This window comes from Salvelinus namaycush, chromosome 2 (assembly GCF_016432855.1).
Source record: "Salvelinus namaycush isolate Seneca chromosome 2, SaNama_1.0, whole genome shotgun sequence".
In the NCBI taxonomy this organism is placed as follows: Eukaryota; Metazoa; Chordata; class Actinopteri; order Salmoniformes; family Salmonidae; genus Salvelinus; species Salvelinus namaycush.
In genome coordinates this window covers 60244882-60259005 of record NC_052308.1, presented here as the reverse complement: position 1 = coordinate 60259005, position 14124 = coordinate 60244882, and the positions used below count along the sequence as shown (strand labels likewise).

The following is a 14124-nucleotide window of genomic DNA, read 5'->3' as shown; positions in this document are numbered from 1 at the left end:
TTTTGGATGGATTTGGATAGAAAACACTCTGAAGTTTCTAAAACTGTTTGAATCATGTCTGTGAGTATAACAGAACTTATTTAGCAGGCGAAACCCCGAGGACAAACCATTCAGATTTAGTTTTTTGAGGTCACTCTCTTTTCAATGGATTTTCATTGGGAATCCAGATTTCTAATTGACCTTCTTGCAGTTCCTACCGCTTCCACTGGATGTCAACAGTCTTTAGAAATTGGTTGAGGGTTTTTCCTTTGTGTAATGAAGAAGTACGGCAATTTTGAACGAGGGTCACTGGAAGTGTCCGGTTAGATGCGCGTGACCAGAAAGCTAGCTAGAGTTTGTTTTAATCCTGTATTGAACACAGATCATCCCGTCTTCAATTGTATCGATTATTTACGTTAAAAAATACCTAAAGTTGTATTACAAAAGTAGTTTGAAATGTTTTGGAAAAGTTTAGAGGTAACTTTTGAGATATTTTGTAGTCACGTTTCACAAGTTGGAACCGGTGTTTTTCTGGATCAAACGCGTCAAATAAATTGATATTTTGGATATATATCGACGGAATTAATCGAACAAAAGCACCATTTGTGATGTTTATGGGACATATTGGAGTGCCAACAACAGAAGCTCGTCAAAGGTATGGCATGAATTATATTTATATTTCTGCGTTTTGTGTCGCGCCTGCAGGGTTAAAATATGCTTATCTCTCTTTGTTTACTATGGTGCTAACTCAGATAATAGCATCGTTTGCTTTCGCCGAAAATCCTTTTTGAAATCAGACATGTTGGCTGGATTCACAACAAGTGTAGCTTTAATTTGGTGTCTTTCATGTGTGATTTCATGAAAGTTTGATTTTTATTGTAATTTATTTGAATTTGGCGCTCTGCATTTTTACAGGCTTTTGGCCAAGTGGGACGTTAGCGTCCCACATATCCCAGAGAAGTTAACCAGTATTTGTTGTATTATTTGTTCTTTGTTATTTTTTGTTATTCATTTCTGTCCTCCGAATTCATATTCATTATATAAATAGGCCCGTTTTAATTATTTTCTGGCTTGCCGTTCCAAATAAAATTGAATCTTTTTTTTCTCTCCATATAATAAAAATAAACTGTTCACTAGGTGTAGGCAAGACCATAAACAAATAGGTCAACTGGGACATGACTAAAGAGTTAATCAGGGTGATTTTTCCACAAATAGAAAGGTATTTGCCTTTCCATTGGTAGCAAGATCTTATCTATTTTTGCTAACGTTCTATAAAAATGTATTGGAGGGATGGAGGCCACTGTGTTCTTGGGGACCTTCAATGCTGCAAAAAAATTTTGGTACCCCGTCCCCAGATCTGTGCCTCGACACAATGCTGTCTCTGAGCTCTACGGACAATTCATTCAAACTAATTTCTTGGTTTTTGCTTAGACAGGTGTGTGCCTTTCCAAATCATGTCCAATCAATTGAATTTACCACAGGTGGACTCCAATCAAGTTGTAGAAACATCTCAAGGACGATCAACAGAAACAGGATGCACCTGAACTGAATTTTGAGTCTCATAGCAAAGGGTTTGAATACTTATGTAAATAAGGTATCGTTATATTTTTAATACATTTGCAAAAATGTCTAGAATATATATTTTTAGAATAAGGCTGTAACGTAACAAAATGTGGAAAAGGTCAAGGGGTCTGAATACTTTCCGAATGCACTGTACGTCAGTGTGTCAAGCAAGTGAAAGTTACGAAGATTTGTGCCATTGCGTGAAGACACAGTGTAAGCACGAGTTGACAACAATTACCTATTTTTGACTGCTGTCATAGACACATTCATTACAATGCCATTATTGCTTTTGTTATGATTTTTCACTATCAAGGCCAATTGGTGCTTATAATGATGTTTAGGCTACTGATGTTTTCATCATCTGACCACACGTCTTGCTGACCGTGTGTCTTGGTGGTTGGGGTATTTATTTTGTCATTATAAACAGAAGCTGTTACTGTGTTCGAACACATATTCTTTCTGTTTCACTGTTGTATCAATGGCAATCCACGAATAAAATTGATTTAACACTTGAATTTGGGTGTTTTCTGTTTTTACATATAGCATACAGTTTATTTGGGTGTTTTCTGTTATAAACTAATGAAAATGTTGTGTAATTTGAAATAAAATAACAATTGTATTCTAATGTTACCCAAGGCCTTCATAAACACAACCAAATCATATTTTTTTGCGATAGCATATATGAAATATATAAATTACACTGTTAGAATGTTGCAGTCAGAATGACTCCTCATTAGCTTGAAGGGGGGTCCCTCGAGGCCCAGCGGTTCTAGTGTTAAGAGTGAGAGGTTGTTAGGGTGTGTGGCACAGTAGCTGTGCTGTAGTCCACTAAGCATACATGGCCAATAACTGCATGGGATCAAATCTTGCCCCCGCCACCACTTTCCTCATAAATATACTGAAAAACCTATGTTAGGACGACAGAGCTCCATTATCCCTACAAAAAAAAGGGAGGTGGTGGTGGAGGGAAAGAGAATCTGGACTCCTCAGTAATAGGGAATACCCCATTCTCTCAGTTTTTTTTGTCCTGTAACTAAAATATCCTAGCATATGGAAAGTAGCATATCGTAGTAATAGTTACATTTATTAAGACTGTAATATTTAATTAATTTAACAATTTAATAAGCACCAAGTTATTTTATTGTGAGTAACACTGATTCTGTTTTGTTTCAAGTACCGGTAGTGGTGTAAAGTACTTAAGTAGTACTTTTTACTATTTACAGTGGGAAAAGTATATGAACGCAACATGTGAAGTGTTGGTCCCATGTTTCATGAGCTGAAATAAAAAATTGCAGAGATGTTCCATACAAAGTGTTGTGCACAAATTTGTTTACATCCCTGTCAGTGAGCATATCTGTAAAGGCTTTCTTCCAGGGGTGAAGGAGAGGACCAAAGTGCAGCGCGGCTAGTGTTAAACATGTTTAATACAAGAACCAGTGAAACACTACAAACATACAAAATAACAAATGTGCAAAACCGATACAGACCTATCTGGTGCAGAACACAAACACAGAGACAGGTAACAAACACCCACAAAATCCCAACACAAAACAAGCCTCCTATATATGAGTCTCAATCAGAGACAACGACTACCATCTGTCTCTGATTGAGAACCCACACTAGGCTGACATAGAAACAGACAAACTAGACACACAACATAGAATTCCCACCCAGCTCACGTCCTGACCAACTAAACACATACAAAACAACAGAAAACAGGTCAGGAACGTGACAGAACCCCCCCCTCAAGGTGCGAACTCCGGGCGCACCCCTAACAACTCAAGGGGAGGGTCTGGGTGGGCATCTGTCCGCGGTGGCGGCTCCGGCGGTGGACGAGGGCACCACTCCACCATTGTCTTTGTCCACCTCCTTAGCGTCCCTTGAGTGGCGACCCTCGCCCCCGACCATGGTCCAGGAACCTTCACCAACTCCCCTCTACAATAGAGGAGACAACTCAGGACAGAGAGGTAGTTCAGGACAAAGAGGTAGCTCAGGACAGAGAGGTAGCCCAGGACAGAGAGGTAGCTCAGGACAGAGAGGTAGCTCCGGACAGAGGGACAACTCTGTACTAATGGCAGCTCCGGACTGGGTGGCAGCTCCGGACTGGGTGGCAGCTCCGGACTGGGTGGCAGCTCCGGACTGGGTGGCAGCTCCGGACTGAGTGGCAGCTCATGACTGGAGGGCAGCTCATGACTGGAGGGCAGCTCATGACTGTAGGGCAGCTCATGACTGTAGGGCAGCTCATGACTGTAGGGCAGCTCATGACTGTAGGGCAGCTCATGACTGTAGGGCAGCTCATGACTGTAAGGCAGCTCATGACCGTAGGGCAGCTCATGACTGTAGGGCAGCTCATGACCGTAGGGCAGCTCATGACTGTAGGGCAGCTCATGACCGTAGGGCAGCTCATGACTGTAAGGCAGCTCATGCAGCTCCTGACTGGCTGGCGGCTCTGGTTGCTCCTGACTGGCTGGCGTCTCTGGCAGCTCCTGACTGGCTGGCGTCTCTGGCAGCTCCTGACTGGCTGGCGTCTCTGGCAGCTCCTGACTGGCTGGTGGCTCTGGCAGCTCCTGACTGACGGACGGCTCTAGCGGCTCCTGACTGACGGACGGCTCTAATGGCTCGGGACAGACGGGCGGCTCTAATGGCTCGTGGCAGACGGATGACTCAGATGGCGCTGGGCAGACAGATGGCTCAGACGGCGCTGGGCAGACGGATGGCTCAGATGGCGCTGGGCAGACGGATGGCTCAGACGGCGCTGGGCAGACGGACGGCTCAGACGGCGCTGGGCAGACGGACAGTTCAGACGGCGTTGGGCAGACGGGCAGTTCAGGCGCCGCTGGGCAGACGGGCAGTTCAGGCACCGCTGGGCAGACGGCAGACTCTGGCCGGCTGAGACGCACTATAGGCCTGATGCGTGGTGCCGGAACTGGAGGTACCGGGCTGAGGGCACGCACCTCAGGGCGAGTGCGGGGAGGAGGAACAGGGCTCTGGCGATGCACTGGAAGCCTGGTGCGTGGTGTAGGCACTGGTGGTACTGGGCTGGGGCGGGAAGGTGGCGCCGGATATACCGGACCGTGAAGGAGGACACGCGCTCTTGAGCACCGAGCCTCTCCAACCTTACCAGGTTGAATGGTCCCCGTAGCCCTGCCAGTGCGGCGAGGTGGAACAACCCGCACTGGGCTATGCAGGCGAACCGGGGACACCACCTGTAAGGCTGGTGCCATGTACGCCGGCCCGAGGAGACGTACTGGAGGCCAGATACGTTGGGCCGGCTTCATGACATCCAGCTCGATGCCCAACCTAGCCCTCCCAGTGCGGCAAGGTGGAATAGCCCGCACTGGGCTAAGCACGCGTACTGGGGACACCGTGCGCTTTACCGCATAACACGGTGTCTGACCAGTACGACGCCCTCTCACTCCACGGTAAGCCCGGGGAGTTGGCTCAGGTATCCAACCTGGCTTCGCCACACTCCCCTTTAGCCCCCCCCCCAAGAAATTTTTGGGTGAGCCTCTCGGGTTTCCAGCCACTCTGCCTTGCAAGCGCCTCATAATGCCGCCTCTCTGCTTTTGATGCCTCCAGCTCCGCTTTGGGACGACGACACTCCTCTGGCTCTGCCCAGGGTCCTTCTCCGTCCAGAATCTCCTCCCATGTCCATTCCTCCTTGTACTGCTGCTGCTGTTGCTGCTGCCCGTTGCCACGCTGCTTGGTCCGGGTTTGGTGGGTGTTTCTGTAACGGTGTTCCTCCTCCTCTTCATACGAAGAGGAGGAGTAGTGATTCGACCAACATGCAGCGGGGTGTGAATTCATAATGTTTAATAAACAAAACAGGAAAACACGAACGAACACTTGAATAGTTACAAAACAATAAACGACGTAGACAGACCTGAACGACGAACTCACATGAAACAGGAAGAACGCATGAACCGGAAAACTGACTACATAAAACGAACGAACAAAAAAAAACGAAACAGTCCCATGTGGCGTAACATAACACAGACACAGGAGACAATCACCCACAAACAAACAGTGAGAACAACCTACCTTAATATGACTCTCAATCAGAGGAAACGTCAAACACCTGCCTCTAATTGAGAGCCATACCAGGCAACCCAAAACCAACATAGAAACAGAAAACATAGACTGCCCACCCAAAACTCACGTCCTGACCAACTAAACACATACAAAACAACAGAAAACAGGTCAGGAACGTGACAATATCTCCATTGCCAAGATAATCCATCCACCTGACAGGTGTGGCATATCAAGAAGCTGATTAAACAAGCATGATCGTTACACAGGTGCACCTTGTGCTGGGTACAATTGGCATGCTGACTGCAGGAATGTCCACCAGAGCTGTTGCCATAGAATTTAATGTTAATTTCTCTTCCATAAACTGCCTCCAATGTCGCTTTAAAGATTTTGGCAGTACGTCCAACCGGCCTCACAGCTGCAGACTACGGTTCTAGTCATATCAGGGCTAGTTTCCGAATTCGCTACAATACTTTAATATTCTCGTTCATACAGTGCATGCGAAAAGTATTCAGACCCCTTGACTTTCACATTTTGTTACGTTACAGCCTTATTCTAAAATGTATGAAATTCATGTTTTTCTTCATCAATCTACACACAATACCCCATAATGACCAAGTGAAAACCAGTTTTTAGAAATGTTTGCTAATTTATTAAAAATAAAAGATACTTTATTTACATAAGTATTCAGACCCTTTGCTATAAGACTCGCAATTGAGCTCTGGTGCATCCTGTTTCCATTGATCATCCTTGAGATGTTTCTACAACTTGATTGGAGTGCCCCTGTGGTAAATTCAATTGATTGGACATGATTTGGAAAGGCACACACCTGTCTATATAAGGTCCCACAGTTGACCAGTTCATGTCAGAGCAGCATTGAAGGTCCCCAAGAACACAGTGGCCTCCATGATTCTTAAATGGAAGACGTTTGGAACCACCAAGAATCTTCTTAGAGCTGGCCGCCCAGCCAAACTGAGCAATCGGGTAAGTAGGGCCTTGGTCAGGGAGGTGACCAAGATCCTGATGGTCATTCTGAGAGAACTCAAGAGTTCCTCTGTGGAGATGGGAGAACCTTCTGGAAAGACAACCATTTCTGCAGCACTCCACCAATCAGGCCTTTAAGGAGTTTGCCAAAAGGCAGGATCGAGGGAAAGATGAACAGAGCAAAGTACAGAGAGATCCTTGATGAAAACCTGTTCCAGAGCGCTCAGGACCTCAGACTGAGGTGAAGGTTCACCTTCCAACAGGACAACGACCCTAAGCACACAGCCAAGTCTCTGAATGTCCTTGAGTGGCACAGCCTGAGCCTGGACTTGAATCCAATCGAATATTTAAGGAGAGACCTGAAAGTAGCTGTGTAGCGATGCTCCTCATCCAACCTGACAAGAGCTTGAGAGTATCTGCAGAGAAGAATGAGAGACACTCCCCAAATACAGGTGTGCCAAGCTTGTAGTGTCATACCCAAGAAGACTCGAGGCTGTAATCGCTGCCAAAGGTGCTTCAACAAAGTACTGAGTAAAGGGTCTGAATACCTGGCTCCCGAGTGGCACAGCGTTCTAAGGCACTGCATCTCAGGGCTAGAGGTGTCACTACAGACATCCTGGTTGGAATCCAGGCTGGATCACAACCGGCCGTGATTGGGAGTCCCATAGGGCGGTGCACAATTGGCCCAGCGTCGTCCGGGTTTGACCGGTGTAAGCCGTCATTGTAAATAAGAATTTGTTCTTAACTGACTTAGCTAAGGTTAAATAAAAAATATATGTAAAATGTGATATTTCAGTTTTTTTTTATACATTTGCAAAATTTTATAAAAACATTTTTGCTTTGTCATTATGGGGTACTGTGTGTAGATTGAGGAGAAAAACAATTTAATCAATTTTAGAATGTCTAACATAACAAAATGTGGGGGGAAAATCAAGGGGTCTGAATATTTTCCAAATATTTTCCAAGAATAGGCCTACTCTTACTAATTATTATATTAAGAATAGGCATATGTTATTATAAGATTATATGTATTATATATTCTTATAATAGTATTATTCATGATACCATATTCATACTATTTCTATTACACATTTTTAAATATTTGATTCCTGTTTTCAATATTATGATTATTATGTTGCTGCAAAAACAAATGTTTAAGAGTCATAACTTTTAAACAGGTCTAACTGGAGAAGATAAATAACTATTTCAATAAGTTAACATCTAATAATAATGTGCAACTCACTTTCAGTGTTTACTTACTTTCGTCCTTCCATTTATTCTGTAGTTTCCCAGTTTACCATTACAGTGTCGGACCAGGTCGTCCATGCGACTCATGAGAAAGGCTATCTTCTCACAACCAGGCTCTCTTCCTTCAGTCCAAGTTATTTTGTCTCCTCGTATATCTTTAGTGGAGTCGCTTCTTTGACTAACCAACTGTCCGTCAGTAAATTTACCAGTCTTGTGGAGGGCTCTCACATCTTCCAAAATACTCAGTCCAGTCTCTTCTCCAAGGAAATTGTCAACAACACAGATGCCATGCTTATTCATACATGGAACGATATAGTTCATAGCCAGTTTTTGCGGGGGGGACATCGTTTGTCCGTTGGTATTATAGCTGAGCTTAATTCCTTCCCCAGTCTGCTTGCTGTCAGACACACTACCCGAGCGAGTTGGCGAAGTGATCAAATCTTTCATTCTTTCGCCATCTGCAGGCGGATTTGAACGTCCAGTGTTTGTGGTGCTCTGAGAAGCTGTGTCATTCGGTTGCTCGGTGCTTTTCTTTTTTAACTGCTTGCCTTGCCCTCCTTTCGCAGTCCGTGCGGGCCGTTGTGTTGATTCGGGCTGCGGCTGACACTGAGGTTTTTCGGCCTCTTTACAAAACTGCTTGTGCTTCTTCCAGTCCGATTTCTGGTGTTCTTTACTACAGTAGAACGAGTTCCGACATCGTCCACATTTAAGCAGGTTTTCCATCTTTCCACAAAGCTCACAATACTGCTGGTCCCTGTCCAAATCGGTCACGAAGGCGCTTTCCTTTGCGCTCTCCGTCTCCATGCTTTAAGGCAGAGCGAGCACCCCTTTAAACCTAGCTCTTTTCACGCGCTGCTATCGTGTAAGTTTTGGAAGACTCCTAAAACAATACAAACGAAATTGGAGAGCGGCGGCATCCCAGCTAAATTATTTAATCACGTGGTGAATTGCCCTACTTTTGGGTTTCGTAATAGATAAAATACTGTTTGAGCACGACATTACCAATTGTCTGACTGTCGTTTGCAGTGTGTCGTTCTGGTCGAGTCGCATGGCGCCGACGCACCGTACTGTACCCCACCCCCTCCCCCCTCAACTTCACTCCACACGTAGTCCAAAGTAACCCAACCCCTGACGTCAGCATAACGAGGGCAGGGCCAACCGCTGAGGGCCAAGGCCCATTCAAAGGTAGAAACAAAGCGTGCCGTTTTTTCCAATTCGCTGTTGTTTTTGTCATTCAGATCATTATTATTAAGCTATAACCACTCATTATTTTATATTTTCAGTTAAAGTTAAAGTGGTTGTTTACACAAGCATGTTATGTTTACTGCTTATAAATGTGTTACTACATTATGAATGTGTTATGAAGTTCTTAGGTACATATCATGATTTGATGTCCCCAATGTTGTTTTCATAATAGAAAGAGTTTTGACCCACAATGAAGCTTTGTTAATTTGCAATATGAAATTAGCCTATTTTGGACACTCATCCATATATGATGTCATTCAATGTATATATGATGTCATCAAATTGACTTTTATACTAGGATGAAGAGTGACTATAGCCTAACATTAAAACAACTATATATTCAGAGTTGATTTTAAACATATGATGCAACATTATAAATATAATATCGTAATAATCATAAAATCAGAAATACATCTCCTATATCATAAACCAGAAATACCTGGACCGTAATGATAATAAACAGCAACACCTTATCAAAACTGTCGACAGCAATTCACTACCCATTGATGTTTGACTCATTCGCTGAAACCGGATACTGACGAAAGGTCGTGTTCCTTTACCTAGAAATTCCTCTACACCAGCAGCATATAATAAATTAGGATTAATATTAAACCGAGTTGAACACCTGCTTGGTAAATACTGGCACTCTCACAGGAACTGTTGGAACTGAGTCCGGCTGCACGTACACACGTCCTTTTAGAGAGGAGGACCTCATATAACACTCGACCTTCACCTCTCCTGAAGAGGAAGACATGCATGTGTTTCATTGTAAAAATCAAGGAAGACCAACCTGCGACCTTACTGTCTCCAGGGTTATAATAAACCGTCAATTGGAAGTGTATCATTGCTAAAGTCAAAATTATAATGCTCCACTTTGGAATTAAAGGGTGTTGGGGCATTTAAAAAGTTGAGCATGCACTTGAAATAAAATATGATTAAAATATCAACAATAACAACAATATTTGGATAGGGATAATACACATTTTGCTGTATAATCAGAGGGATACAAATGTAATATAAAACAACAACACAAATCAATTGGTAACACTTTCTATGAGGCACACATACCATAAAATTGCATAATGCCTTATGATATACTTATTGTAAATTATAACACTAGAAAGTGTTACCAAGTTTCTTCTAGGCACTAGACTAGGGCCAACTCAGCCACCACATGAAGTGTGCCAAGGCACTGATTATGACATGCCACCCTTTGGATAAGACAAAAAAACTACCCAAAGATGATTATTTCCCAATGCTATCTTAGAGAGAGGTAGAGAATTGGTCTGGGACAGACATATTGTCTGCCATGTTTTTGAAGGGAACATTAGGGACTTTTTCCAACTGCTTTTTACTGTAGTTATCTTGGAGTTAATTTTGGATTACAGTCCCGGGGGAATTGCTTTTTCATCTAAGCTGACTTGACCACTGGCCCTTTCCCAACGATTCAAGCTTTCTTAAAAACAAATATAGTTTTGATCAACTTTTCTAAATTGATCGACAGCCCAACATTTGTGACGGTTATCTCACAGCAAAAAAGTGTAGATGTTGTTAAATACTACACTGTGTTAGCTACCACTGTGAAGTGTAGACACTTTTTAGTGTTACATTTAACACTATTAGTGTTAGCTTTCAGGGAGTTTCAGTAACTGTAAAGAATTGAAAATGAACACTAATACAGTTGACTACTTTTGAACACTGTAGAGTTTTAACTTGAATTATACATTGTAAATCCTAAAGGTTAAGATGTTATGTTCTCCCACAGGGAAAGTCTTTATAGTGGTTGTTGTTTGCACAGTAACCATTAACATCTCTCAGTGGCTACATCTGGGGCGTAATTATCCCTGATATGAAAAGTGCTTTGATAAGGTCTGTCTAAGTAACAGTTGGCTTGCTGGAACTTTTCCTGCTAACGCTATCTTAGATAAGCTAAGAAGGGGAGGCTATCTTCACGACAACTTTTAGTAACTTTCTATGAGGCAAATGCATTCATAATGCTTTATGATAGGCCTACCCTTGTAGTGTATTATAACACTTGCTGTAAACTGTCATAACAACTCATAAGTAGTTATAACATCCTTATAATACACTCTCTCACCTCTGAATTCTGAAATAGCCCATTATACAGTACCAGTCAAAAGTTTGGAAACACTGACTAATTCAAGGGTTTTTCTTTATTTTTTACTATTTTCTACATTGTAGAATAATAGTGAAGACATCAAAACTATGAAAGAACACATATGGAATCATGTAGTAACCAAAAAAAGTGTTAAACAAATCAAAATATATGTTATATTTGAGATTCTTCAAAGTAGCCACCCTTTGCATTGATGACAGCTTTGCACACTCTTGGCATTCTCTTAATCAGCTTCATGAGGTAGTCACCTGGAATGCATTTCAATTAACAGTTGTGCCTTGTTAAAGTTAATTTGTGGAATGTCTTTGCTTTTTAATGCGTTTGAGACAATCCGTTGTGTTGTGACAAGATAGGGGTGGTATACAGAAGATAGCTCTATTTGGTAAAAGACCAAGTCCATATTATGGCAAGAACAGCTCAAATAAGCAAAGAGAAATGACAGTCCATCATTACTTTAAGACATGGAGGTCAGTCAATCCAGAAAATGTCAAGAGCTTTGAAAGGTTCTTCACAAAAACCATCATGCGCTATGATGAAACTGGCTCTCATGAAGACCGCCACAGGAAAGGAAGACCCAGAGTTACCTCTGCTGCAGAGGATAAATTCATTAGAATAACTGCACCTCTGATTGCAGCCCAAATAAATGCTTCACAGAGTTCAAGTAACAGACACATCTCAACATCAACTGTTCAGAGGAGACTGTGTGAATCAGGCCTTCATGGTCGAATTCTTGCAAAGAAACCACTACTAAAGGACACCAATAAGAAGAAGAGACTTGCTTGAGCCAAGAAGCACCAGCAATGGACATTAGACTGGTGGAAATCTGTCCTTTGGTCTGATGAAGCCAAATTTGAGATTTTTGGTTCCAAGGATGATGTGTGGTTCCCACCGTGAAACATGGAGGAGGAGGTGTGAAGGTGCTTTGTTGGTGACACTGTCTGTGATTTATTTAGAATTCAAGGCACACTTAACCAGCATGGCTACCACAGCATTCTCCAGCGATACGCCATCCCATCTGGTTTGGGCTTAGTGGGACTATCATTTGTTTTTCAACAGGACAATGACCCAAAATGCACCTCCAGGCTGTGTAAGGGCTATTTGACCAAGAAGAAGAGTGATGGTGCTGCATCAGGTGACCTGGCTTCCACAATCACCCGACCTTAACCCAATTGAGATGGTTTGGGATGAGTTGGACTGCAGAGTGAAGGAAAAGCAGCAGGTGAAGCTGGTTGAGAGAATGCCAAGAGTGTGCAAAGCTTTCATCAAGCCAAAGGGTGGCTACTTTGAAGAATCTCAACTATAAAATATATTTTGATTTGTTTATCACTTTTTTGTTTACTACATGATTTCATATGTGTTATTCCATACTTTTGATGCCTTCACTGTTATTCTACAATGTAGAAAATAGTAAAAATAAAGAAAAACGCTTGAATGAGTAGGTGTGTCCAAACTTTTGAATGGTACTGTATGTTTAGATAGTAGGTAGGCCTATTTTATTCACTTCATGGCCAGCCTGACTGTCATCTCCTCAGTTGCTTATTTGGCCCACTTTACTGCCACATACACAATGACTCAACAACATTGGCACAGGGTATGTTTGGCAATAACTCACCTTCTCCTTTCTGCTCAATCTGACGGCGGCAGCGACTTTGCTCGGACCAACACTGAACGCTTTGTTAGGCTCTGCCATGGCGGTACTGACGTTGGCACCTGCGGGTAGACCTGAACCCACACGTGGTGTTGGAAGCGTCACAGTATTGGCATTGCCAGTTTTGGCTTGCAGCTGTGTTTACCTCTCCGATGCACGTATATGTAAAACAGCTGTGTGAAAGTGACCTTTTGCAGTGTTATGAATGAAAAGTGCACAACACCAGCTCATTATGGAGGCAGAGTCAAAATCATAATCAATGATTGGATAGAATGAACCCTGCAATTTATGGATAAATAGTCCAAGCTATCCTTAAATCTTTGCAATTTATCCATTATTCTCACATAGGGGCTTTGAATAAGCCATACCTTCACAGTAGAAGGGCGTAAGCATTTAAAGAGAACGTGGAGAGAGGACTCAAGCAACAGCACATTCACGACCCACATAAACTCCCACATCTCTCAGTCTATGATGTATTGTCTCGCTAAGAAAGGCCCAGTCGACCCAAAGTGATAAGATCACTGTTTTTTTTATCAGATGCATACCAGATATAAATTCCTGCCCCTATCTACACGGCTGCTCTATTACCACCTCCATTAGAGGGTATCACAATATACCAAACCCTTTTAGAAGATGCCGCAAAAGATGGAGGTCATTAATATACTATTTAACCGTCTCTGTTTTGTCCTCATTTTTGTGTCGCTTATGCGGTTCACCGCTCCCATGGAAAACAAGGGACCCGGTGTCTTGTTGAGGTTTTGTCGATGTGGGCAGACGTTTTGATATTCTTGGCCGCCTACCACGCCAGCTCATTTTACGAGGTTGCGTCTGAAATGGCACCCTATATTCTTCCCTATCTAGTGCACTTTTGACCAGAGCCCTATGGCCCAGAGCCCTAAGCACTATATAGGAAATAGGTTGCCATTTGGGATGGATCCCAACTGTTTATTGTGGAGGAAGTCAGGTGTGCTGTCTTTTCTCTCTCTCTCTCTTTCTCTTCCCTTTCTCCTCGTCACCTTAAATAAACCAGACGGTCCCACGAATCACACAACCATGGGCACTGCCAGGCACCTCTCTGTCACAAGGTAAACATAACATGTTTTCCCAAACATATTTATAACATATTTTCACATGCACCCATGCATGCATAGGGATACTGTCACTGTAAAACCTGATTAGTTAATTTTACTCAAATGGTTTGAGGAAACCGATTTGCATTGAACAATTTGAGTTAAAAAAAATATCTAATTTGAGCATACTGTACTGCCAATGTTTGAGTAAGCATAACAAG

General features: G+C 42.8%; 1 protein-coding gene across 1 annotated transcript in view; it reads right to left on the bottom strand.

The window, feature by feature from the left end:
* The window catches only part of LOC120065243 (egl nine homolog 1-like), a 39935-nt gene extending 31062 nt beyond the window's left edge, over positions 1 to 8873 (bottom strand). The window contains exon 1 of the mRNA XM_039016065.1: positions 7816 to 8873. Within this exon, the coding sequence (XP_038871993.1) occupies positions 7816 to 8607 (792 nt within the window). The 5' untranslated portion in view covers positions 8608 to 8873. The remainder of the gene's footprint in view (positions 1 to 7815) is intronic.
* Between the last annotated feature and the right edge of the window lie 5251 nt (positions 8874 to 14124).